General features: G+C 34.2%; 1 protein-coding gene across 1 annotated transcript in view; it reads right to left on the bottom strand.

Annotated features, from left to right (window-relative positions):
* LOC123314327 (acetyl-coenzyme A synthetase) overlaps positions 1–16,995 on the bottom strand; it is a 59,563-nt gene that overhangs the window by 24,914 nt on the left and 17,654 nt on the right. The window contains exon 2 of the mRNA XM_044899524.1: positions 9,095–9,290. Coding sequence (XP_044755459.1) covers positions 9,095–9,290 — 196 coding nt within the window. The remainder of the gene's footprint in view (positions 1–9,094; positions 9,291–16,995) is intronic.

Below are 16,995 nucleotides of genomic sequence, written 5' to 3'. Positions count from 1 at the left end.
TCTCTATCCCATAGTAAACCAAGTACATTAGTAGTACTGTCGATTCTATCAGATGGGTAAAAAGAACTATTATGCTCCCACCCTCGCAAATCAAATTTAGCTTTACTCATTATATCCTTAGCTTTCGTAATGAAATTCAAAAGTTCCTCCTCACTATCTACACTGGTTACACAGTTATCAACGTAGAAACTATTCATGAGCTTTTCTATAACATAACATGAAAAGGAACACTTGTCTCTCAAAGAAATCTCCAATTCTTTCTGTAAATGGTATTGAATTACAGCACCTAAAAGAAATGGGCTACTTATTACTCCAAACACTACTCGACGATGCCTGAACACACATAAGTTACCATCAGGTTCCTTCCACAAAAATCTTAAATAATCCCGTTCAGACTCACTCAAACCTATCTGAAGGAATGCCTTTTTAATATCAGCAACAACACCGTATTTTCTAAATCTGAATCGGAATAAAATTGAAGGAATCTGCTCAATTAAATTCATGCCCTTTTCCAAACAACTATTCAAAGAAGGACTGTGTTTCTCATGCGCAGATGCATCAAAAACTGGTCGAACTGGAGTAGTACTATTCATCTTCAATACTGGCCTGTGAGGTAAATAATGACCACTAATACCAGTCTCCCCGTGGAAAACTTTTTCAATGATACCTTCAGACAACCAATCTTTGAACACATCTTCATACTTTGAGTAATACCCATCTTTCATCAGCTTACTAATTGTAAAATTGAGTCTACGAACAGCCAATTTGTAATTTGATGGAAGCGGTGGATGTCCTTCGATCCAAGGAAGATGAACAACATATCTACCATCAGATTCAACTGCTACAGTTTCTTTAAAATGCCTCAATGCTGCTTGCTCCATCTCTTCTCTAGATTTTGATTCAACTGGATCCCTAATACCTAAAATATCCAAATCCCATAAATCCTTGATTTTCAAATCATCTACAAGCATTGAAGTACTATACATAACATTACCAGTTGAAGTTTGATCGAAATTTGAAACATTATTTTTTCCCATCAGAGTCCAACCCAAAAACGTTTCAATTGCTGTAATTCCTGAAGGTAACTGAATAATTTTACCTGTCAATAATTTACCAGCAACATCTGCCCCTATTAAAATTTCTACTTCGAGTGCCTCATCGTCCCTTATGATCACATCATTATTCAATAAATTTTCTACTAGAGAACTTTGACACACGGAACCGATTCTACCACAAATTCTCTCCTGGTCTAAAGTAAGGAAATTGCAAAAATATTTTCTATCCAAATCGCACAAAAATATTCGATATGAATTGTGACTGCTTTCACCTGTATTCAAACCCCCAAATAAACAGTGAATAATTGTTTCCTCACACTGAACTGGTAATCCTAATTCTTTCGCTGTACGTTTCAAGACATAAGATCTTTGAGAACCTGTATCAATTAAAACTCTGCCTCGGCGTTCAAAGCCATTACTTCCTCTGAGAATAACTACGAGTGTTTGTAAAAAAACTCTCGTTGTTCGAGTGAGACTAGTCAATGAATTTTCCTTACAAGCACTAGACTCGTTCGTTGGAAGTTTTGAATTAACGTCTGTCATTGGACACATCACCAAGTAATGCCTTTTTCGACATTTTTCACATCTCATGTGAACTTTACATTTCTTGGCAGTATGACCACGTCTGAGACATATGAAACAGTATCCCTTTTTTAAAATGAGCTGTTTTTTATCAGAAAGAGAAATACCTTGTGAATTCGAACATTCAAAACTCTTATGCTCTGAACGTCCGCAAAAAATACAAGAAACAACTTCGTTATTTGTGGTCACGAGTTCAGAAGCTGTATATGGAGTTGCTTTGTTGTTTTCTGTCGTCATCATCTTCTTCTGTTCCTTCGCCCTGGCAGATCCTACTCCTGACTTCGCCATTGAAACTTTCTCTTCATTCTCAACTTCATTCCTTATAAAATCCATAAGTTTCTTCACTTTGTCTTGAGATTTCGCTGCCGCTGTATCTGCCGAATACGAACGCTGCCATATCCGCAAGAGCTCCTCAGGAAGACAGGATTCTACCAATGGAAATAACATGGCTGAACATTTATCTGATGTGATTCCCAGTGATTCAAGAGCTCTCAACTGACATTCCAACTTGTCATATAACATTGACAGGGACTTTGTGTTTGATGTTAGTAATCCTATCAAATCTCTTATATATAATTCAATAAGGAGTTCTTCTCTTCCGAACCGGGACTTCAGAGCCTCAATTGCCTTAGGATAATTCTCGAAGGTGGGTGGAAAACTCTCCACGACAGTTCTTGCTCTTGACTTAGGTATTGTCGATAGAATTAGGTACTGAAATTTCTCCTCATTGTCCATGGTGGGATCTTCATCTAGTTTCTTAAATAATCCCCAAAAATGCAGCCAATCTCGAATATCACCACCAAACTTTTTCAACTCTATCTGTGGAAGCTTAAATTTTCTTTGGAGCGTACCAACTTCGCCTTCTGAGGAAGATATTTCGCGAACCTTTTCTGTGGAAGATGAAAATCTTTCTTTTATAACATTGAATTTCAATGAATATTCTTCCACACTATCACAGTCTGTTTCAATATCGGTGTCACTCATATTTTCTTCTATCATGAAGTTAAACACCTCCTTGTCTAAGGTCCTGATCTCTTCATATTTACTCTCCAGAACTTGAAAAGCCGCTTTAACTTCATCACTATTAAAATTCCCATTGGAAATCCGGCTTTCAATATTATTGTAGATTTTTGTGAAAATTCTTCGGTGTACTGTTCTTGCTTTCTTTGCCTTATCCATAATTCTTACTTGAATGTGTGTCTTGAATGTGTCCTGTCACGGTCGCCAAAAATGTACAAATTCAAGTAATAAAGACTATTTCTTTTATAAGCAGAACGTTTATTCTTCGAAGCTCTACAATTTTACTGCTCTAGACAAAATCTTGTGAACTCTCCTCTTTTTTTTATTGTATCTATAGCAACTGAACCCTTGATACTACGATCTTGCATTAGAAAACGGAACAGTAGGAATGAAAAAGTTTTAGTGATTTCGTTTTTGAAATCCAGTGACTGTCAAATCGTTGATCAGGAAGTGAGAGTTTTATGAAACCCGCTGTATGTGTGTCAACAAAACCTTTTCTCACCCTGAGCGCAAGTCGAAAAAAGAATTACGGGCTATATTTCTATCAAAATAATTTTCTGTAAATTTTTGTTTCGAATTACAAGGATCACTCTTACCGGAAATCTGTCAATTTTTTATTTCCATTGAAATATATTCATCATTTCTAATGCTGAATAGTGGAAAAAAACAACAATATCTAACAAACTTAAAATATTCGAGCATCCAGATTGAAACTTTTTTAAATTGCAAATTTCAATGCGTCATTGATCTCGATTCAGCATTCAATTATTATGAAATTCACTCTGATGGAACTGATGTGGGTATGCATAATAATTTCAAACTGAAGGTATTGAACGTTAAATGCAGAAACAATAAGATTAGTTGTGAACATATATAGGAACTGAAAACTTCATAGGTACCTATACAGGGTGGATCGATATAATATTATAAATTATATCCATGCATATAATTCATACAATTACCATAATAAAGATATGGCCTTATGAGCAGAGAGTTCATTTTAATAGTTTAACCTTGTGATCCGTATTTTTCCGGTTTTATTATAAAAATAATCACGCTTCAAAAAGCGTGAACCTTTGAAGTAAAGCTAGATAAAATTTTATAATACCCTTGATGTTTGAGCTCTTCGCGTTTTGAGGAAGGTATATATCAAAAACGATGAAAATACTTTTGTACAGGTTCATTATTTCCCAGTATTCAAAATTATTCAAACAATTGAAGTATATTTTTATGTGATACCCCCAAAAAATATATAATTCTATAAATTTTAAGAAGCCTACAGGTAAACTAAAATATTTAGGTGATAATTTAAATATTTCTGAATATATCGAAATAGAAGGCGTGATTTGGTTACCACATTTCAAGGCATGTAGATTTTTCAATAAATTTCACCTTTGGACGTTATTCCTCTTGCCTTCCAGTTTGTAAACCAGATCTGCTTTCAAGATACTCAATAGAATATAATTAGCATATAATGTTATTCGAAAGATAATCGAGAAAAATTTCAATAAACTTTCAACATATTTTTAGTCGATTATGTAGTCTCATTCGCAATAATTCAAAATTGATGGAGGGAATTACATAACTTTCATGATTTATAATGATTTCCAAATATTCGGAGGAGATTTGGTCTTCCTATGGAAACAAAGTTGTTTCAATATTCACCATGAATCAGATTATTGATGATTTTCAAATTATGTACGTTTATTCGAAGATCATTTAATTCAATTCTGTAATTTTTCATCGCGATTCTTCTATTCCTCATAAATGAATATTGTTATTCGACGTTTTGATCACAATATCCGCTAACTTATTGAGATTGGTGAATTTATATTATTTCTGTTAATAATTCTAAATGAGGTGACTGAAATTTTATTTCAAGAGAGTAGGTGCTACCTAATTCAAAAGGAACCAGATCAGTGGATTTGCGTTGACTTTCTTTACAGGAAATGAAAGAATGGAAATAATGTGAAAAAAATTAAAAATCCGTATTGAGGACTGAAATGAAAGAATCATATTCACGAAACTCTAGGGGTTAGTTTAGTGAAATTGTATGTACCTATTATTTTGCAATATTAGGAACATAAAAAAAAAGAAGTTTTTCAAATTCAATTCAACTGTTTCCCGAGGAATGAGAATGGTAACCTTGTACCACAAATATACAGAGTGTTTCATAAGGATTGGCTAATCCTGAAACATCTCATAGAAGAGCTGATGGGTACTGTGAAAAAAAAACCGATTGCCGAAACAGAAATTAAACACTCAAACATGTTTCATGAATCATTCTGTCTGTTGATGGAAACCGCCTGAAAATCCGAGTATTTCTTTAGTTTTTATCGCGAATAGACAGACATAAGCATCGGGGGACTTTTCTATATACAAGGTGATTCATTGGTAAATCGGCGAAAGCTAAGTGTACAGTCCCTGGCCATATTATTAGACGCATTGATTCGATGCAAAATCTCAATATTGAATTATCAAATTGAATGTATATGTTACATATACTTGATCTGTAAATGGTTTTTACATATAATATATCATATTCAATAAAAAATATTGATTCATTGATGATTAAACATGAAATTCTAATATTTTGCTGAGCCACCCTGTGTAGCTATGAGAGTTTCATACTATCAATGCAGAATTGTTCGGTTTGCTGCATTCGAGGATAATGATTTCATATGTGGATAATCGAAATAACGTCGGAACCTGCAGAATACAAGACGTCCACTGGAAGACATAGTACTGATTCATACTTGAGTACTAATACTACAACATCAAAAATAAATGCCAAATAGAACAATTTAATGAGAGTCGTAGATAAAACTGACATTCTGTGGAAATGAAATTCAAATATTCTGCTTTTTCCTTGGGCAATACCAGTAAATATAAAAAAAATCCTCAGTGCGTCTAATAAACTGGCCAGGGACTGTAGATATAGGGGACATTGGGGTGAGTCAGAAAAAGCCATATTAAAAGGGTCTATCCCTCTTTGTTATTAAGATACAGAGTGTTTTATTGATTTTGTCTATTTTTTTGATTACCCATAACTTTCGAACCACCCTATATATTTTGCAACAACTAGTTTATAATCACAAAGGAACTGAATTTTTTTTCAGGTCCGGTCTAGAAAAAATTGAGAAATAATGTTCAACCCAAAATAAACACCCTGTACACAAAAATTCCTTAAATTTGATAGGATATCCGAAAAAATGAGAAAAAATAAGGGGAACAAGGTATTTCTTGTACTTCCGCATGCGATTTTAATACTCAATTGATATAAGTGGTCATATCTGAATATTTATTTATTTATTTATTTATTTATTTAATCACACGGCTATGCCATTTTACATAAAGATAATACCATACATATACATATATACATACAGGTACACATGCACCCATATATACAACAAACACCATAATATAAAAAAAAACACAAACTGAAGCAATATTCATGTTATAAGGATGAACTAAACATGTAATATGAGAAAAGTGAAAAGGTTTATAACATAAATGAGCTTATATTCAAACGAGCTTGTTCCTAATAATTTAAAACTTGCGACTCAAAGTGTCTTTTCAGAGCAAATATTGTAGTTGAGAAGATGTCGACCTGGCAATTATTCGCTAGCCGTTGTGATCTGGTTAAAGGGCTGTTAAGACTATAGTTAGTTGGTGTGAAGCTTATGTGAAACACTTCTCTAGATCTCAAATGGGCAGGCCTGCAATTAAGACCTATTCTGCTTAAGAGATACTTACAATCGGTGAAGTTATTAATCAGTTTGAAAATAAGCATAATGTCGAAGTTTTTTCTTCTCAATTCTAATGCCTTAAGACCGATCTGTTCCTGATTATAATTTTCAGATGTCAACGGTAGTCTCAACTTGAAAGTAAGTTGTACTCGTTCAATACTTTGTTTATGGCAGTTATATGATGGGGACCATACTATACGGATGCATACTCATATGCATATTCAGACAACACAATAAAAATTTCAAAAAAGTTAAATTTAATTCCTTATTTATTGATTTAACCGATTTAATTGAATTTTTTGGGTCACAAACTTGAAACACTACGAAAGCAGAGGTTTTTATTCGCAGAAATATGTAATAAATTCTATTTATTTATATCGCAACTGAAACCGAGAACACCGTGAATAACATTCATTTATTAGATATCTAAATTGAAAATACACAATAAAATGAGTTTTTCTATATAAAAACCTCAATTCTATAAGAAAGCGTTTGAAACAAAGAAAAACAAGTTTGAATTGATGTAGTCGATACTTGATGAAAATCCATAATTGAACTTGAAAAAGATTACACGATTTTCACAAAATGAGTTTTTTAAACCACGACACGTGTTTCGCTATCAGAATAGAATCAATAAATAAGGTCTTGAAAAGAGACTAAAGATTCAATTGAATCGGGAAAATTAATAAATACCGAATAAATTGTGATTTTTAAAATTTTTGTACTATGTTGTCTGACTAACTATTTGACTAGATTTATTGAGTATTATAAAATCGCAGTACGAATAACTTGTTTCCTTCAGTTTTTTCTCCACTTTTAGAATATCACATCAAATGCAAGGAATTTTGATATACAGGCTGTTTATTTTCAGTTGAATATTATTCGTCGCCGCACCTGGAAAGAATTCAGTTACTATGTCAGTAAGAAACTAGTAAGCCCAACGATCTATTTTTTCGGTGGATCCATCTTTTACCACCAAATCAATAAAAAAAACCGTAATAAGCGAAAATAAGATCAATCAATCACATCAACCCGATTTATTCACTGTAGTGAAGTTTATTCCCGGCCGTCCACTTTCAAGAACGACTAGGTATTCCACCACGGTCAATACCGTATGTCTGATATCAATGCTGCAGTCTGTTAATTTTTTCCCTTATTTAGAATAGAATGCCAATGCGAATAATAAGCTATATGGAGTGACTTCTTACCAAGGATCTATTCAGAATATTTTACGGATATCTACTCCGAGAGAAATATCAGTTTAAAAAAGACGGCCAGAAAAAAAGATGGATAGAATAAATAGTGGAAAAATCATCATCAAAATTTATAGGATGCTTCGAAAGTTATGGGTAATTGAAGAAATTGACAAATCTTGATTGTATGATAGATAGACCCTTCAAATATAGGTTATTCGGACTCATTTACCAATGAATCACCTTGTAGATAGATAGATAAGTATACTCCGTTCACTTTTATTTTAGCAGTCGGTTGGCCATGGAAATTTGACACATTTCACTCTGTATAGTACGAAAATGTGGGGTTATGACGCTTGTCAAAACATTTTTGGGTTTTAAATCAACGCGATGTTGATTGACAAGGGCGGATTTAGGGGGGGGGCACGGGGGCACGTGCCCCCCCCAGACGGACGGATCTTTCTATGCATACTTGAACTCTTAAAAATAAACTTGAAGTTCATTTCTCACATTACTGTTGATTTTTTTGCTCGTCTGCCCGTTGTGCCCCCCCCAGAAAAAAATCCTGGATCCGCCCTTGTTGATTGATACGTAAAAGTTTCTGTTTTTACGTATTTTATCACAATGTCGAATCTCTTCGGAAAATATGTGACGAACATAATTGAAGTTTATACAAACTGATTGAAGGCATACCAAATCCAGTTATTTGCATGGAAAATACAAGAGATCAGTATAATATCATAATATGCACTAGCATGAGGAGAGTTAATATTCGTTATGTTCTTTGGCTAAAGTATGAATACGTTACATCAGTTGTAGATTTCCAAAATATTAACCCGAAGATGAAATGCATTTGATGCAGTGGTTGGGAATGGGTATTTCCCGAAGGAATTAACAGATAATTAAACAATTAAAAGGACAACTGGCGCGTACTTGTGGATGTTCATCTCAATACATTGATATAATAATAATAATTAGGTATTTATTGATACCTTAAGACATTTACAATGTATAGGACAAGTCAAATGAAAAATAGAAACATCAATTTTCGGAAACTTATTCTACGATGACCTTCATCGAAAATCCTATAGTAAACTTTTCGCATTAATTCACTCAAACATAAAATTCTCAAATGCCACCACTTTTTTGGGTCTCCCAATAGAAGGAAATTCCTTGTCATCCTCTTCATTCAAAAACTTGGGAAAATTATTTCATGGCCAACCGACTGCTGAAATAAATGTGAATGGAGTATAGATAGATGTCCACTTTATGTGTTTCCTTTTCAATTTTGAACCTTTTTTCATTCGTTTCCCGAAATCAAAAAGTCAAAAAGTAAAACGCGAATTTTTGAGAATTTCTGGGGAAGTTGAATGCATTAATATGCTATTTATTGTGAAAAATCTATTTTATAACTAAGCATCGTAAATTGCTCCTTTGCTTGGAATGTTTTCAGTTGAAACAGTCAGGGGAGGAAATTTCTTGATGTCCTTACCACCAAAGAATGAACAGCTCCTATTCTTGTACAGGCTAACATGGTGATTACAGCTTCTAATATCATTGGCATATATATGGCTACTCTGTCTCCTTTCTGTACATTTCGGCTTTTGAGGACATTGGCGAAACGACATACTTCAGAGAGAAGTTCCGAATACGTGATGTATTTTGAGTTCTTGGGATCATTTCCTTCCCTGAAAATAAAGTGATCAAATTATTTGATGATTAATGCACTACGGGGATTTTTTTATGAGATTAAAATGTGATTTTTCGAGTATGCGACTTATGGTGGGTTTACGCAAAGTTTCTTAGAAATAAGATCTAAGAAGTAGGCTCATTGGCCCTTTTTTAGCGAGGCATCAACCACAGACTCTATAAGTAACTTCGGTCCAAGTTACTAACCAAAGAATTTGTTAAATTTCGAACAACCTTGGAAGGGAAATTTCATAATGTTGTAATTTTCGCAAGTGGTTTGAATAATTCAAAGATAATCTAAATGCATTTCTCTTTAACAACATATTGCTTTTATCCTTCCCACATATAGTAATCTAAGTGCGTTATATCAGGTGATAGTGGTGGCCAGAGATAAGGATAAGGACCATTGTTTTGTCATCCACCGGTCCTCAAAAAGTCTATACGAAATATTACATACAATGTTTTGAACATCGCTCTACACTAGCGGCTCAATTCTTCAAGTCAATATCTCTATCTCGTAAAAGTAAGTAGGTATTCGAATTAAAAACACACAACCTTCCACTTAACTGTTACCAGTCAATATTCCATCGTAAATATGAACATTAAAAATTGTGTTTTGTGTTATTTTTTTAGCGCAAAAAGCACTAAAACTCCCATACTCCTGTGTCTGAAATGGTAGTGGTGATACTGTTCTTCATACCAATAATGTCTTTTATGTCTAATCAATGAACCATTCTTGGTGAATTACGATTCATCAATCCAAATGACGCAGTACTAAAAGTTTTCATCTTCTTGAACTCAATTGTGCATTGCTTCACAAAACATTGAATTCACGACAAAACAGTAATTCCATTATATTCGTCCTACACGGCGTTTCTCTGTTTCCTATCCGATTTGTTATCAAAAGAACCAAAATTCCCTCATGAAATTCATTGATGATATTGATGGAGTCTTTTCTGTCTTTTGATGGTGTAGGTAGGCCATTGAATCTATAAATTAAGAGTTTAACGGTTATATCAACAACTCGATTTTACTTGCCATGAGTAAGAATCATATGTAATCTTCATTCTTGAAATCAGGGATCTCATCCGAATCTCTTAGATGGGAATTCCTGATGTTTACCACTTCCAATAATTAATAAGATAATCATTAATCTTAGAAACGTGTTATTTGTTTAATAATTCGAAAATGACCAACTTCAAGCACTTGGTTGTGGGTCATTTTTATTGGATTTTTGGATTACAATCATAAGTCGTTAAATAACAAGTCATATTCCTAACTATCAGAGTGAAGATGTATCCCCTAGACCGGCGGCTGAGATCGATTGAAGGGGCTATCAATTCATTCCATTTTCCTTTGGGTTTGAGTTGTGTTGCTCTGAAGAAACAATGGACTCTTTCTCGACGAGATGGTATTTCTGTTATTTTTTTGAGTGATGGTGGTTTGCTAGTTCAATTAGGCCCAGTTTCATAATCAAATTTAGAGTCACTTTAAGCTTAAACCTTCCTTTACTGTCATTTTTAGTACCTAGGGTTAAAGGAAGCTTTAAAATTAAAGGGACTTTAGGTTTGATTATGAAACTGGCCGTTAAGTTCATAACTGTGTAGATTTCATTCAGCGGGTGACATGTGTTTGAGTTAATTTCGTTTAGCACTATTCTTGTACTTTATTTTTCTTACAGGTTCCAGTGATGTTATCAAATACAAAAATTTTTCCAACATCCGGAACATTATGGGTACAATAATAAGAATTAATTCAGTTGCATACTTGAATTAAACTAGTCATCGTCGATCGTCGGGACAACGAAAGGGAGAACGTTCCACCCAAGAAGAGTAGATGCTGACTATTGTTTCGATATCATTTGACCTCGTCCAGCAACACAATTCCTTCTCCGACGGAAAATGCTTGAAATTGACGTAGCCTAATTAAATACTAGTAGTAGCTTCTGAACTCGCTTCTGAATATTCTCAAATACTCGAGCGCCATCTATGCAACGAGATCTGATTCAATTCTCCCAGATCGGAACCCATACAGAAAAAATGGATGTCCCATATTTCATCTAATGCAGTACCATTGAACTCTAAAGGAAGAAGTTCTTTGAGAGTTGAATGTTCAGTACGCGGGTTTGCTTATTGCAGACAACATGCGTGTAAGAAAAGACGAGGTGGGAATACGTTCGACTTCACGGCAAATTTGATGCCAGCGGTAAAACAATGAAAGACTGATAACGCGTTAACAGGGGGCCAATGAATACAATAATAAGAAAATTATTTCAGATGCATTCAATCCGCCGATATGAATATCAACAGTTTTACGATCTGAATGGAACTAGCCAATTTGGCAACGTCAGGACAACGAAAGGGGGAACGTTCCACCGAAAAAGAGTAGATGCTGACTATGGTTTCGGTCTCATCTGACTTCGTCAGAGCAACAAAACTCTTTCTCCGATTGAAAGCGCTTACTAGCTACGTTCTCCTTTCTCCCTTTCGTTGTCCTGACGACAAATTGGCTAGTTCGATTCAGATCGTAACACTTGTTGACATTCATATCGGCGGGTGGTATGCCCGGCTGTTGAGGCTTTATCGTCTTTCATTATTATGAGTACATTTACTATCAATTGTAGATTGGCAAGAAGAAGAAGTGTCACTTGAATTAATTGCCAAGTTCCTTGTCACATCTCTAACGGTAGCCCAGATAGTTCTACTTTTGTTGCCAGATAGCCAAATCTGATCGTAGTATACTATTTGCTCCATACTCTTTCTTTGTTTATTTAGATGAAAATTTGATGCCTCAGTTGACAGGTGTAAATAATTATCCATCCTCAATTCTCAATCCTTGAATGCATCATCAGGAAAAGAAGACAGGTAAATGGAAATATTCTCTTGAACTCAGAGGTAAATAATTCCATAATGAATCGAGCAGCTCGCATTTCATATGAGAAAAAACGGGAGTCGTCATTACTTGTATATTTAGTTATGCTTTTTATAAATTTTGTCAAACGAGGCCATTTTTTCTGAAGAATATCGTGATCTGAGAAAATTGAATAACAGGAAATATCATCAAACAAATCTGAGAATTTTTCTCACGGTAGGAGCGAAGAATATGTGAATATAGGAACACATTCAAATGGATGATGATTTCCACTGAAATCTCCCAAACTCATGCAATTGACGACCATTTAAATCTCTCCTGATACCGGTAGATTCGGTTGATTTGGAACAGACTGCAACTTGGAACAATTACACTATTACACATTTCTTTGTTTCTTATCATTTATGTGTGAAGGAACAAACTTATAAGATTGTGTAACGCCTCTTCGGTTAGTTCAACAATTAATTCCTGTTGAGTTTGTCGTCACTAGTGCGTTTGAGTAAAAGCGCGTTTTTTGTGGCCCTTATACTTTCTAGTGCCCAGTACATGCGTTTCACTATTTGCATACGTAATTTTTTTTCTGGATACGTGGGATATTGGGACAGTCATGTCATGAAACAAGGTTTACAAATCAAACGGCAACAAATCAAACGGCAACACGGATCTCATTCATTTATTTTGTTGTTCCATAGGGTGACTTGGGACAATGCCGAATAGATACAAGCGGCGTATTGGCAGCAGGAAATATGCCGATTTTTCGCAGGATATTATTATTTACGTTACTTCCACAAAGAAATCACCAAAGAATGAAAGAAGTCAAGGTTCCCTTGTTTTGTTTAGTTTTTTACATTTGAGTTTCAATATATTAACTTTCGCTGAAATAGGGGTTTATCATTTGATTTCCTCACCGAATTTCAACTATATAATCACGATTTATAATTTTTTTAAACTATACACCGTCCCAAGTCATACCTATTTAATTTGGGAGTTGAGAAATCAATGGATTTTAAGTTATTGTGTCCCAAGCCTCCCAAATCGGTATGTGACTTGGTTTATGTGACAAGTATATTTTATTTTTTTTTAAATTTATATCCGAATTCTGAAGCATTGTATAGATCCTAATCAATAGTCTGATTCATTGAGCATATTTAAACATCTTTTTCAGATAAAAATAGGTCACCGTTTTTAAAATATGACTAGTTGAATTTAACAATCGTCACAAGTCGCCCAAATCTACGGTATCGTCGAACAAAATCATAAGTTTCCTAGTTTAGCCAAAAGATAAATGAATAAGTAGGTATTTGTGTGATTAAATACTTATGCGGTTTTTGAAGAATAAAATATCCAACCACCTCGATAGATGAAATTTTCTAGGACCGAATATGATAAACGATTTCCTTGTTTCTAATTATTATTTTTACGATGATGATATTCTGGGTAATTCCTGAAATACCCTTGATATTTTCACATTTCAATTTTCATTCATTCGAAACAGGTAGTAGGTAGTGAAATAGATTTCAAGGGACGTTTCTGTTTAAATCCTAATTTCAATTCATACAACGCACCGGTAATCCAAGAAGTTCCAATATGAAATCAAGTTATTTATAATGACAATCAATATCAGACCTGTGAAGTCACCTTCCTACTAACGTTCGAGACTTTGACCTAATAGCGTGTTCATGTTCAACAAATTTTATCAAACGAGGATTCGTTTTCACAGTAGTACTTCCAGGAGATCAGGAATCACGCAACACTGTAATTCTTCAGTAATTCACGGATATTTCGTGAATGGCATGACTAATCTTCGTGTTGTTTAGTTGATAGTGTATGTATATCTTTGGATTCCCATTTAATATATAAGATATAAGATAATAATTGTTGATTCTTTTTAACTTGAAGAATACTGAATTGAATAATTTTTTATGAAGGATAGAATTTGTTTTTGCGCGATTGTTCCTAGGAATGAGAGAGGTATCGATGTTCAGAAATGTCAATTTTCGAGCTTCGAGCCAAAAAAGCCAAACGATTGGGTTACACTGATTGATGAAGAATGACATACGAGGATCTATTGATATCTAGTTAGCCTAGACCAGTTCCATGCATAAAAAAAAATATTTCGTTTCCATAGCAACGACCAATAACCCATTAGAAGTGTCAGTGAGAAGTTTCAGGTCAAAAAAGTAAACCAGAGTTACGCAATGAATTAAAAGAAAGAAGATGTCCACCGAAATTGTGAAAATCGAAAAATTGGAATATCGAGCCATCATAAAGTACCTGTATTTAAAAGGGTTAAGAGGTAAGCAGATTTACGAAGATGCTTGATACCCTTATAACCCTTGGTGATCAATGTCCTTCGTATGCGACCGTGAAAAATTGGACTGCAAGCTTCAAAAGAGGTAAATTTTCCATTGAAGATGTTGACCGATCGGGAATGCCAGTTTCTGTGTCAGTCCCCGAAAATATCGATGCAGTTCATGATATGATTTTATCAGACCGTTAAATTTGAGCATGAGAAAAATTGCTGCAAAATGCATCCCCAATTATTTGAATGTTGACCAAAAGCGTGAAAGGGTAGAAGCGATCTGTGCTAGATTTGAAAACGGTGTAGACTTGAACCGAATTGTTACTGTGGATGAGACTTGGGTACTTTTCTACGATCCAGAAACAAAGCAACAATCGATGGAATGGCGAGACTCTGGTTCTCCAAGACCTAAAAAGTTTCGTGTCCAAAAATTGCTGGAGGAGTTCTTGCTTCAGTTTTTTGGGATTGCCATGGGGTAATCATGATTGATTTTTTGGATAAGGGAATAACATAAACCGAAGATTACTATTCCACATTACTGACCATTCTACGGGAAAAAATTAAAGAGAAAAGACGCGGAAAGCTATCCAAAAGTGTTTTGTTCTTACAGGACAACGCCCCTGTTATATATGATATAACACAAGAATTGGACTAGCAAATATCTAGGAAGAATCGCCTTATCGCTACATGGCAGAAAGCTAGAAACTAGGAAAGTCTTCCGCAAATACTTTTGGCTTATCGAGAAAGGGTGAACAGTGTAGATAGAATGAGAAACGGTATTGAGAGTGCTTGTGAAATTGTTCATGATAGAAGTGATATTGTCGGAAATTTGACACATTTCACTCTGTATAGTACGAAAATGTGGGGTTTTAAATCAACGATATGTTACCCATTTTACGTAAAAGTTTCTGTTATTACTTATTTTATCACAATGTCAAATCTCTTCGGAAAATATGTGACGAACATAATTGAAGTTTATACAAACTGATTGAAGGCATACAAAATCCAGTTATTTGCATGGAAATTACAAGAGATCAGTATAATATCATAATATGCACTAGCTTGAAGAGAGTTAATATTCGTTATCTTCTTTGGCTGACGTTTGACTACGTTATATCAGTTGTAGATTTCAAAAATATTAACCCGAAGATGAAATGCATATGATGCAGTGGTTGGGAATGGGTATCTCCCGAAGGAATTAATAGATAATTACAAGAATGTTAAATTCTTCAACAAAAATCACCTTGCATCAATATAAGTAAAAGGAATTGAAGGGAGTTTCAAGTTAAGATGAACTTCACCTTTGAACAAAAATTTCACATGAATAAACAATTATCAGGACAACTGGCGTGTGTTTGTGACTATTCATCTTAATACATTGATGTAATAATAATAAAAGACATTTACATTGTATAGGACAAGTGAAATGAAAAATAGAAAAATCCATTTTAGGGATCTTATTCTCCGATGACATTCATCGAAAATCCTGTAGTAAACTATTCGCATTAATTCACTCAAACATAAAATTCTCAAATACCACTTTTTTGGGTCTCCCAATAGAAGGAAATTCTTTGTCATCCTCTTCATTCACATTCTTTCTGATTGTGGAAATATTCAGCTGAAATTTAAGTCGTTTAGATTCAGATGGAACATTAGATATATAAATTCTCTTACATTGAATATGTTCGCTACCGTCTGACGTATTGTGGATTTTAGAATATCATAGGGTATAACTATTTGAAGGAGCGGACCTGAATTCTAAATAGCATTTCCTGAAACCCTGTCTCTTTTTTCAATCACTTTCGGCATTTTCGTAATAAAAATTGATATTAGTTGTGGCAACGGCGTTATGACATTAACGACATTTCATGAGTGCCAACCTAACTTCTTTCTAGTTACAAAAAGTTGAGAAAATTATTTCATGGCCAACCGACTGCTAAAATAAATTTGAATGAATTATAGTTATACAAACTTGAGAAAATTATTTCATGGCCAACCGAGTGCTAAAATAAAAGTGAATGGAGGAACACATAACATTCAATCCAAAAATCGAAATTTAATTTGATCAACAATTATGTCAGATGTATCGAAGTTCGCCATCAGTTCAAGCTTCGTCAGACCTGCCTTTGCATTTGAGGCCTCTTTCGATTTGCCGAATGTTAAAGGTCTCAAGGCAACAAAACAATTATTTTCTGCATCTTTTTCGGCTTCCTCCTATTAGTCATGAATTTTGCTTCTCTTATTAGTTTTCTTTATCTTTTTAGTCTACGTGTTTCTGATAATAAATTCATGTTAATCTGATAGTTTGCGTGGTGGGGCTGGCCGTAGGGAAGAGTTGAAAATGGTGGAAAAAATTTTCGAGCGTGTCAGATTTTGAGAGGATATGTTTAAACTCGGTGTTGCAGACGATTTGATGCATTAATCTGACACTTTTTTCTTAACCTGGCTGTTTGAAGATGATAACAATGCATTTGTTGAAATATCTATATTATTATTTATTTTAATTATAGATGATAAAAATCTATTCAACT

This window comes from Coccinella septempunctata, chromosome 1 (genome assembly GCF_907165205.1).
Source record: "Coccinella septempunctata chromosome 1, icCocSept1.1, whole genome shotgun sequence".
Taxonomy (NCBI): domain Eukaryota; kingdom Metazoa; phylum Arthropoda; class Insecta; order Coleoptera; family Coccinellidae; genus Coccinella; species Coccinella septempunctata.
The sequence above is the reverse complement of the archived record's forward strand: the minus strand, read 5'-3'. Positions and strand labels throughout refer to the sequence as shown.